This window comes from Scardinius erythrophthalmus, assembly GCF_964197995.2.
Source record: "Scardinius erythrophthalmus genome assembly, chromosome: 21".
Taxonomy (NCBI): Eukaryota; Metazoa; Chordata; class Actinopteri; order Cypriniformes; family Leuciscidae; genus Scardinius; species Scardinius erythrophthalmus.
The window spans coordinates 2587128-2599378 of NC_138241.1; the positions used below are offsets into that span (position 1 = coordinate 2587128).

Genomic DNA, 12251 nt, shown 5'->3' on the forward strand with positions numbered 1-12251 from the left:
TCCCCAAGGGGTTTACAGTGCGTATCTGCACGCAAAAACTAATTTTCGCGTAAACTGCACGATAAACACAGTGCGTGCCATAGAGACGCATATAACGAGAACGGGTTGATTTTGAAGTCTCGTTTACAAACTGAGGAACGCGTCTAAATTATTTTGTAATTCTTCATGAATATCCGAGCCAGAGTCAGATGGAGGAATTCTCCAGGGTGCTGAAAGTACAGCATCACTTCATCCACACTAGTGAGGGAGTGAGAGAGAATCAGCCACACCCGCTTCTGCTTATTGGGCATCTTTCCGTGGAACGTCACATGCAAAACAGCCACACGTTTATGCCGATGAATTATAGATTAAAGGGAGGCTGAACATGCAGATTGGGTCCCACACACACACACACTCGTGCACCGATGACTGAGGACAGAGATGCGTCCTGACGAGCCTTGCTGAAGCGATCTCCGTTTGACAGCGTTCACTCACACACAGCACGGAGAAAGAAACACACACGATGCGTTTATTCTTCAGAGATGTGGTTCTCTTACTGTTCAATGCACTGGTGCTGATATCTGCAGCAGGAGAGGAGCTCATCTTCACCAATCATGCTCTGGTCCAGCTGCACGAGGGCTCGGATGGAGATGCTCACACTCTTGCCCTGGAGAACGGCTTCGGGAGCGCGAGGAAGGTATGCGCACCAGAACGCCTTCACAACTGGCGTGTTGATGCATGCATGCTTAAATAAGGCTCAAAGACAGGCTTTATAACCATGCAATAACATAGAAGCATATGCACACTCGTACAAATATGAGTACACGGTGTTCTTGTTTACATCAGAAACAAATCACCTGGAATTAAGTGCTTCATTCATTCTGCAAAATATAAACTCGGAAGTTGAGAGGGACATCAATTTACAAAGTCATAGTTTATTGTTTTTTAATGGTCATATTGTCGGAATTAATTTTCGGAATTAATTAATATTCCTACTGGAACTGCCAAGGGATAAAAGAAGAATACTTAAAAGAAAGATGTGGAAATAATAGAACTTGAAAATAAGAATTTCAATTGATCCAGTATGATTTGATTTAATTCTCGGAGGGCATGTATTTGATCTTATTGTGATTTTTGACTAGTGGAGATTGTAGATATAGAATTATGCAGGTGATTATCAAAACATTACACAACTGAATCACATCATTTCTTAGGTAACATGTTACTTGTGTGCATATTAAGACTGACATGACGGCTTCATAATCATGACCTGACACATGCCATGAATATAAAGGAGGTTGTATGCATGTTAATGACAATTGCCATTAAGTGTCATTCGCTCAATTATGTCATTTTTAATGCAAAGATGACTTTGTTTGAGATGTCATTAAAATGTCACTAAGTGTTAATACTCTGTCAAATCATTGTATAACAGTGTCATGAATATTTTTCTTGACCTCAACTACAGTGATACGAATTTAATTTGTCATTAAAATGACATTAAGTGTTAATACTGTCAAATTATTTACTGGAATACTGGAAAAAATAAGTGGTCAGAAATATATTCATGACACTGTTATAATGGCCTCATAGTTTAATGTAATGTTAACCCAAAAGCTAAGTAGTTTCTTAAGTTTGATGATTAATCTGCTATGTCTTGTTTATGACACATTTATGACAGGTTATGATGATGATGTTATGTCAAGTTGTCATAACAAAGACATCTCAAACAAAGTCATCTTTGCATTAAAAATGACATAATTGAGCGACTGACACTTAATGACAATTGTCATTAACATGCATAAAACCTCCTTCATATTAATGACGTGTGTCAGGTCATGATTATGAAGCCGTCATGTCAGTCTTATGCACACCCCTTCAAGTAAAGTGTTACCATTTCGTATTTGCTGTACAAGAGAAATATTCACACAAAAACAAAACATTAACCCCTCAGATTGAATGAAATAGCACGGCTTGTCATTTTGATTATGCTAATGTTATTCCTTTTGGTTGTGTAATGTTAACAGGAGCAGTAAGAAAATGACTGAGAATTACTCTAGTGTAAATAGTAAACATATCCTTCATCTGACATCCCAATGTTTATTTATTCCGTCTCCATAAAGAGCCGTTTATCACAGAACAGAGACTTGATGAGCTTGACAAATCAGCCTTGTCGAATGTCAGAACATCACTGGTGTGGAACAGAGCTACACGTGTGGCCATGCATCGGGATAACATCTTTCAACTTATGAGAGAGAGAGAGAGAGAGAGAGAGAGAGAGAGAGAGAGAGAGAGAGAGAGAGATTTTATTCTTCTAATTCATCATGCACTCTTTGTCTGAACCAATTAACGGCCTCTTTGAATGTTGCAGTTCACTGCTTTCTTTGCACCTTGATGAACAGTGTTTGGACTCTGGGACGAAACCTCTGTTTGTGTAACTGGAGTGTCTGGAGATTTTATTTGACTTATTTTACTCCATGGTCAGAATTTCACAATCACAATTTGCCTTGAACTTAAGAACAAGATTCAAATGAACAATGACAGCCTGTGAAAATATATTGTGGGAAGGTGAACAATTAAGAATACATAAAATATAAATTATAGTGTAATATACTACAAGATAGCCGAGTTAAAATAGAAAAATACAATACAGATGCCAAAATATAGATTGGATGTAACGCTTTCAGAGCCGTAGGATGAAACTGGATCTGATTTGTTGCAGATTGACATTTTAACATTTTCTGCAATCAAACTGTGAGTTCTTAATATTCCAAGTTAAATGCAATCAACATGCCTTTGTAATACAACTTAATCTTGTTTATTATCATGAAAAATAATGCAACATATTTCCTCAATGTTAACTTATTAGGATTTACAGTGAATATTAGTTGGTGTCACTCAGACCAGGTTTTGTAGATCAATGGAAGCCAATAAAGTTCTTGCCTAATGTTCAAAAAGTGTCTGTTTATAATATACAGTAATACAGATCATATGATCATTTCTGTGGGGAGCATTAGTGGCATAAACATCTTACTTTCATTTTTGGTTATCTACACTGCAAAAAAATGTTTTTCTTACTTAGTATTTTTGTCTTGTTTTCAGTACAAATATCTAAAAATTCTTAAATCAAGAAACATGTACTAGATAAGTAAATGACATTAGAAATTATATCTTGTTTTCTGAGAAAAAACTAAATCTAAATGAAGTGAGTTTTTGATTAAAACAAGCACAATTATCTGCCAACGGGGTCAGAAAAATAATCTTAATTCAAATGGAAAACAAGCTAAACTTCACTCACTTAATTTAATTTCCCCCCCAGAAAACAAGATATCATTTCTTATGTCATTTTACTTATCTAGTAAATGCATCTTGATTTAATAAATTTGAGATAATTAGGAAACAAGACAAAAATAAGACAGAAAAGCATTTTTTTTGCAGTGTAATATTTGCATGCACAAACAATCTCAGCATCTTTTTATGCCCAATTATGAACACATTTTCATGCTGATGAGTGTACGAGTGTCCGTTTATTAATTCACATTAGCGGGATGAAATATTAATGTATGACCATGCAGACGCTCTGTATTTTGGCCTTTGAAAACATGACATTAAATCCATCATCCTCAAGTGCGTGGACTGGGTTTGGTGTATTCCACACTTCTCCAGAGCTCAGACTCTTCTAACAGACGTCTGTTTCATTTCAGCTTCCCTTTGGTGAGGGGTTATTCCACTTCTACCCACGTGAAATCCCTAAAACTCGCAGGAAACGCAGCGTTCACCACCTCCACCGCCTGGCAAACGATCATCGGGTAAGACCAGCATCTCACAGCGTGTGTATGTGTGTGTGTGTGTGTTCCCATAGAAACAAACCCAGCCATTGGGAAACGACCGCTAATCTGATGCCAGATCCATTGCTTGTATGAGTTAAAGGCGAACATGTCAATCAAGTTTTTGTCTTGATGTTTGAATGCTATTATGACATTATGCAGTTTGAATGAGGTTATATTTGTTTTATTTATGAAAATGCTTTGTTCTGATTCTGGATGCTGATTGGTCAATGCAGTGCTAAAATGCACAATATAGTCACAGCTCTGATGCGAAACACGTCAGCGTTGGTTTACATGGCTGTCATCCACTGAATTGTATTATTTCAAATTATGCTTAATGGCAAATTGTGTGTCACGACAATATCAGTATATTTATCACATGTAGCACGACCTCTCAATGTACAGCATAAGAAATACATAATGTATGTTTTAATGTCAGCATAAGATGAATTGCACTTTAAAAAGTTGAGCAAAGTTGATTGATTTGGGACATAAAGTCCCAACAGCTGGCAGCTCAGACAGGAGGACACATGTTTGCTTTGTTTTTATGCTTTAGTGTGAACATCCAATAAATACCAGTTATTTCACTGACTTAAAACAGTGAAATATACAGTACAGACTGCACTCACTGTTTGGAGCTGAGACTGCTATTTCATGAAGTAAAATGAGCCATAAATGAACCATAGATGGTTTTTTTGAGACGGAAAATGTGAAGATTTGAATCTGTAAGATTTAAGCCTATAATCATCCTCCATAATCCTGTGAGGCGGTACAGCACCGATGGGAACTCGCATGAGAGGATCTGTTCAGTTTCTGCACTTTTAATAACTAAACAGCTATTAATGTTCAATTGTGGGTTTGAGGAGTTGAATTATTTATGAGTCTGTTCATCAGGGCTGAACCTCTCGAAAGCATTGCTCCGGCTAAAGTGTGTTAACTCATCCGCCAAACCCTCAACATCAACATATTGAGCTGAAGTCATCGTTCGCGAAGATCTTCGAAGCGTGAAGATGCATTATATTAAGTCATTGCTGGTGAAAGCTTCTCTAGACATCAGGCAAACAAATCGATTTCAACTTGATTCACGTAAACACGTTTCCATGTGTTTCATGTCTTCCACTCTTCACCATCCAATCATTTCCCGATTAATAAAACCAAGCATTTTTTCCTCATTGATTATCATGTTCCGAAATACATCACATTATGGAAGTGAAATGTAAGGTGTGGTTTAATGCCCTTTTCACTAATGTAAAATAAGTCTCTGATGTTCCCAGAGTGTGTATGTGAAGTTTTAGCTAAAAAAAACCCCATGGATATTTTTATATAGCATATTAAAGTTGTCACTTTAATAGGGTTTCACAGTAATTTTTGCGGGTGAGCAAAAACGCACCGTGTCCCTTTAAATGCAAATGAGCTGCTGCTCCCGGCACAGAGGGCGGAGTTTCTCTATGTGTGTTTACAGCTCCGATTACCTCACACACACACACACACACACTGAACATTTCAAAAACTTTTAGCCTTTCATGTTCAAACTGGAGTCAGAAAGATGGAGAGACTCAAGAAGAAGTGACAAAATATAGAAGCAACAGGACATTTCTGAATGGTTAGTTGATGAGTTTATGTAGCTGATGTGTAGTTATCTTCTAGTCATTGATTAGAATATTCTGTCTAGATAATCTATAAGTAGTGTTCCCGGGGGCGGGGTTTATGTAAATTTTAGGGTTAGTGATGTCACTAACCCGTGAAGAAGCTCATTGTAGTCCCGACCAGCCGTTTGTTGTAGTCCTTAAAAAGTGATTTCTGTAAAAGCAAATATCTCCCTTTGCTTTGAACTTTGAGTGTCGTAACTTTGCAGATGTTGTTTATGCTCAAACAGCAACATTACACTAGCCTGGGTGCCAGCCCGAACCCCGCCCACAACATTTTTTGGTCGGGAAGTTCGGTCTGGACTCGATCCATTGAGGAGTAATTATGCTCGGCTCCCAGAAGGCCGAGCCAATCAAATTGCCAGGGCGGGCTTTAATCGATGATGGACAGATCTGCGGTTACGTAATCACCACGTCACCAAATAGCGCTTGGGTTGACCTGGTTTTCAACAAAGATGACTGCCGCTGGAGAATTGAGATGTTTAGATTCCGCTATCGCGTCTGTTATAAAAGAAAACGACAGCGCATTCATTTTAAAAGACGAACAGAGTACTGGTGGTCGGCAGATCGAGGCTTCGTGAAACAATGAAACAGTTGAAGCAAATGTGCCATATAGTGTCGAGGCTTCGAAACAATCCGACACCCGTCTCAACGGGCGACACTTGCAGGTGCTGATCTGAAACAACCTTGACGAGCCATTAAAAATGTGTTTTTTTATTATTATTGTATTTCTCTAATATGTGAAGCTTGTAACCTGTAGGCTCCTCACTGTGCATAATGTTATTTTGTCATGAAAAATTAATATTAATAAAAGAAATCAAGCCACAATGTCTCACTTTTTTATAGATTTTTATTAAAAAATATAAATTTCTCTGCTGTGGAAGGACTTAGCCTAATTCTTTTTTTAAAGATAATTTCTCCAGCGTTTGACAAACTCCTCTCACAAAAACACACGAGGTCAAGATGCGTTGACTTCACTTTTATACAGATGTGCGAGTGTATGGTCTGTTCCCGACCCTAAACTTTGACATATCCTTTTATTGAAACGGGTGCTTTTCTGTGCTTTTACTTTCACTTTTGCCGCAGAGACACTTTTATGTCCTATAAATGTGTCGTATTTTTGATAATCCGCGCAGATTTCAGCTGATGATTCTGTTTAAAGTTATTAATAACAAATCATGAATGAAAGAGAACTTACTGCGTTGCTCTGATTGGTTGTAGGTCTATCCAATTGAGTGCAGAGTTTTTTTTTTTTCCTGGTTCGGTTGAGACACGCCTCATAATCAAAGCTCTATGGAGCAGTATCAGACTCACATTCTGACTAGAATATGAGTATGACGAAGTCAGGCTAACATTACACACTAACTAAAGTCAGAAAAGTCAAATCATAATCAACCACCGCTTTAAGAACAGTGGTTGTGTCCGAAATCACACAAGTTCGGTACTTATTTTCAATAAGAAATTACGAAACGGCCGCTAAAATGTGTGTAGTATGAATGTAATCCGGGTGTACTACATCCGCCATGATGTCAATATCATGTGACCTGAAAACATCAGTGCCATTCATAAATCCTCTCCCGTGGCCTCATGGGATAGTAGTGTCCATCGTCTCACGCTTCAAATCTCACCGGAAAAAGTGGGACTTTTCCCTACTCTTTTATGAGTACTGTGAATTCAGACACACTTCTTTTGTCACATACTGTTTTTTGCCTACTATATAGTAGGGAAGTGTGTGATTTCAGATGCAGCCAGTGTTTTATGTTTAAAGAAAAAGCTCACCGATCACTAATGTCTGTTTCCATCAATCACTGGATGATATCTCTGAAAACTTCCCCACTTACAGTTTTGATTCAATTAGAGTCCGTTCCATTGACCAGGGTAATCAATTCAGAAATGACAGTCCCATCATATTTCATCCATTCATCATCTTGACAAATGACACGCGTCTCATTAACAGACTGGTGCGCTTTAGCTCAGCCGGACTTTACTGATGGACACAAGCTAAAACTGGCCATCCGGTCATGGACAGCAGGGGAGAAACAAATGTAAATGCTTATAATAAAAATATAACCGACTATAAAATCATGCTATTACAAAAAGAAAAAAGCTTTTGCAAAGGCGAAGAATAAAATATGCTTGCAACATCTTTTGTTGTTGGCATCAAAGGTTTTGTGTCAATCAAACTCTACTGTATTTTGGTGAAAATGATCCGTCACTTGATTGAATTTAGTAATACATTGTAAAAACGATGGTAACTTGTAATTTTTATCTTAATTAGCTATTACATGCAAAGCATAAAAAAATGTTGTTGGTAAATCAATGTATTTAGGTGTATTCACTGATTTTAAATCATATTTTTGACTTTCTCAGTGTAGACAGAGATCCATACAGCCGTGAACAAAACTACACAAAGTAAAGTAAATATGACCCAGACTACATTAAACACAGGTTTATTGCAATGGGAATAAACATTGTGTTGGTTTGAGCGTGTTTCGGGATGCGAAACGCATGAAACCTTTGAAATTCAAGAGACATTTAGAAACCCAAATGTACAGCTTTGTTGCATTGATTTCATGTATTGTTGGGCCTATGCAGTTTGTTGTGAAATAATGAAATATCAGTGTTTGATTTTAAGGACATGACCCAACATTGTTCAAAAATAATCCAAACCTAAATCCGAACCCTGGAGCAAAAGCATCCCAGTTTGTGATGGATTTACCTCAACTTTAGGCGCTTTATGAAATCATAATCAACCAAGCCTTAAAGAACAGTGGTTGCGTCTGAAATCACACGAATAGTTACTTATTTTACATAAGAAATCACTTCACGGCCGCTAAAATGTGTGTAATATGAATGTAATCTGGGCGTACTACATCCGCCATCATGTGACCTGCCAGCATCAGTGCCATTCATAAATCCTCTCCCGTGGCCTCATGGGATAGTAGTGTCCATCGTCTCACACTTCAAGTCTCACCGGAAAAAGTGGGTCTTTTCCCTACTCTATTATGAGTACTGTGAATTCAGACACACTTCTTTTTAAGGACATGACCCAACATTGTTCAAAGCTAATATCCAGGAAGTAAATCTGATCCCTGGAGCAAAAACATCCCAGTTTGTGATGGATTTACCTCAACTTTAGGCGCTCATTCCTATTCAGGCAAAGAGTCTTGGAATGACCCTGGAATGACCCTGGTTTCTCCATCGCCATCATTTCCGGCTTAAGTGTTGTGTGTATTCTCAGAGCGCTGTGTATTGATCTGTGTCCTGTTTTCGTGCTCTGCTCATTCACACGCTCCTCTCAGGCTGTTTACACTGAGACACTGGGAATATTTGCTTTGCTCTTCATTTGGACAGTCTCTCTCTGGCGTGTAACAGCGTTCTTCATCACAACTGTCCGTGTCGGATCCTTTTCCTTCTGTAATCAGACATATTTAAATAAAGGATTGCATAGATGAGCTACACTCTTAAAAATAAAGGTTCTTTATTGGCATTTGTGGTTCTACGAAGAACATCTATTGAACTTTTCCGTGCACAAAAAGTAGAAAAAAGTTCTTGGTTTTAGGGTTTAGGGTTTAGGGTTCACTTTATGGCACACGAAATGGTTCTTCAATGGCATCACTGTGAATACACTTTTGGAAGCTTTATTTTTTTATTTAACTTTTTTTTTTATTGAAAACAAGGAACAAGGGGTCATCATAGGTGTTGTCCAGACAAAACAATTTCCATACACTCTTTAAATTACAACAACACGCTTATCCGTACACAATACATTTATCCCAATACTTAATACATTTTTCCAAATTAAGTCTAACAGTAATTGCAAGTCTCTCCATACAGTATATTTCGTTTACAATTTCCATTTGCAACTTGCTAAAAGTATTTATCACTGTTTAGAACTAGTACCTCGAAGTACAACGTCGAGGCTATATTTGTAAGAGTGTGCTGAAAAATGCTGAGTTGTTTTAACCCAATTTTGGGTCAAAATGGACAAACCCAAACGTTGGGTTAAAAATGCAATTTAAAAATGTAACCCAACGGCTGGGGTTTGTCCATATTTGACCCAAAGTTGGGTTGAAACAGCCCAGCATGTTTTAGCACAATAAGAGCAGGAACGTGTGCTAACAAAGCAGGGTCCATTTTTAAAAACATTTTCTTCCAGCTCATCTAAAAGTAAAGTATTTGTTCTGTCGCTCTTTGTATCGTTCTGGGTTTGGGGTTTTAATTCAACAATGCTAGTGGAGCAATTATTACACACTTCACCTTTAAAGACACGTTTAAATAAGCGTGTGTTCTGAACTTTAGGGACAAAATTAAGAAGGATATTCACGCAAAGACCCACTTATATTTGCTACCTCGGAAACACTTGTATTTTCTTTAGGGACCGCAAATCTGCACTGCTTGTTTTCTCTCCTGGATCAATCATTTCAACTTGTATTTTTCTAATTTGAAAGTCCCTTTGGATAAAGCAGTCTTCTAAATGAATGAATGCATTAAAATATGATTGCGTATGAAGATGTGTCTGTAAAGGGGAAGGACAGTGTTCAGGGCGATGCACGTATGAAGCGTACGGTGCCATTTTGAGAAGCAGCAACATCTGAGTCACGGGTTTGTCAGATGTGAGGAGATAAGACAGGCTCTTCTGAGTGCAGTCCCACCGGAAACACCACAAACACACAACAGAGACACACGAGAGAGAAACACACAGGGTTAAGAACATATGCCTGAATGTCCTTTAATCAGGAAACATCATGAGTTCTGGTGTTATTCAAGGATCACTGATGCTAAAACACAATGCAACTGATTGCGAAATTGGTAAATGAAAGGTACTGTGTCCTTCAAAACCCAATTTACTGTAGTGTAGTGAATTTTTACAATAGACCCAACCGACCCATAAACCCCTGAAGCCAATTTATTCCTTGTACCCGTCACTTTCCCACCTTTCAGCTCAGATTCGCTCGACTCAATTATCATGTCCTTGAATGTAGTTCCTGGTAGAGAGAGATTTTCTTCTCATCTTTTGCAGAAAGAAGCACATTGATAGACTACTGTGTTTTGTACCAGGACTAAAATCTTAAATCAGTGCATTAGTATTTTTGTTTTAATAAAAGTAATATCCTGATATACGTTTCTCCTGGACATTTGAGGAAAAAAAGTTTTAAACTGTTGTACTGCCAATCTGTGGACAAACCAGCGAAAAGGTTCATTTCATTTGATTATATTAACATTTTAGCTGGAACTTGATGGATGCATATTCAATTAATAAGATTATTCATAACAAACTGAGTTAAGAGATTCAAAACAGTAAAACAAATGATTACTGTTGAGTTCTGAAAGCTGTCACAGTCGGCTGACGCAGAGATGAAATAAAGCTGGATCTAATCTTTATTTTTCAAACTCAAAATAAAACACAGGTTTTGTGGAAACTCAGATATTAAAAACATGACCAGAACAACCAACTTAATGCAATGAAGACCGAACAAAGACTAACGGAAAACAGGCTCAGTATATACGAACACAAACCAATGACCGAAACGAGTGACAGGTGCAGTGCATTAAACAATCAATGAATAACCATGGAAGCAAAACTCTAACACTGGCAACAGAACAGGAACTCAAACTCAGACAAAATGTGACAACAGCACATCAGTTTAATTCTTTATAAAAATGAACAAGTAACTTTATAATGCCACTAAATTCAAATTCTGCATTTCTACTTTTACTTGTCATATCGATCAGACTAAGTCTGTATTGTTTTTTGTATGATTACTTTTAATCATCTCTATTAAGCTATTACAGAGATTAAGCACAATCTCAGTATCTATGAAGATCTTTCTAAATGGGAAAATTCACAATTAAATAATATGCTGGACTCTTTTGCCCAATATCCTCTGTGCATCTTAGCGTGGCCCTTATTTGCACCAAAGCACCAAGTACGGGTCATGTGTTGTCTGATTTAATTTATTTGAAAGACTCTGAATGGCAAGTGTGTGTGTTGAGTTACTGCCACATTGGATCAATGCGGTCAAAGAGATCTGACCTCTCATGGGTCCAGGGTTGCCAACTTTTGAGTTTAGCTCGGAGTGACACTTCTCCAACGGGGGGGGGGGATATATTTCAATGGGGGGGGGGGGGGGTATTCCAACCCAATTTTTTTGGGGTATTTTTATTTAAAGGAATTAATTATAAAAGCGATTTAAGGGAATAAAGAAAAAAAAGCTTATTGTATTAGTGAAATAATTGTAACTATTTGCAAATAACATTTTATTTTTAATTATGCATGCATTCTCTCTAAATGAATCAAAGAAATTATAGCATATTTTCAATTCAAAAAGGCTAAATTTAGTAACGTAAATAAAAATTTGAGTAATTCGCGTCACCGGATACTGTCGGTAGTTGAACATTTCTATTGTAAAACAGTCAAATATTAAATGTTTTCCACTTACATTTTGCCAGGCATTCGTTCACTTCTTTAATCATTCTGACATTGAAGAGCTAGACCGCTGAACTTTTAGTCATCCTAACACCAAACAGAGCGGTGCGTAATGGAGCGCATCAGAACAGCATCAAGAATATCAAATACATTGCAGTGAATCTTTTATTTGCATCTTAAGTTTATAGGCAATAATAATGACTGGTTTGCGAAAGTGTAGAACTCGGTGAGCTCGCGCAAAACACATCTTCAGGACAGCGACTCATTTAAACGCCTCTGATTGGCCAATGCGTTCAACAGACATGTCAGTGATTGGCTACAATGCTCAACGCTGCCGTACGCCGTGCGTGCGCTACAGTTTCTGTCTCG

General features: G+C 37.7%; 1 protein-coding gene across 1 annotated transcript in view; it reads left to right on the top strand.

Moving 5' to 3' along the window:
- Window positions 1-369: 369 nt before the first annotated feature.
- Window positions 370-12251, top strand: part of pcsk2 (proprotein convertase subtilisin/kexin type 2) — a 75187-nt gene continuing 63305 nt past the window's right edge. The window contains exons 1-2 of the mRNA XM_081350921.1: window positions 370-676; window positions 3684-3788. Of these exons, the coding sequence (XP_081207047.1) occupies window positions 503-676; window positions 3684-3788 (279 nt within the window). The 5' untranslated portion in view covers window positions 370-502. The remainder of the gene's footprint in view (window positions 677-3683; window positions 3789-12251) is intronic.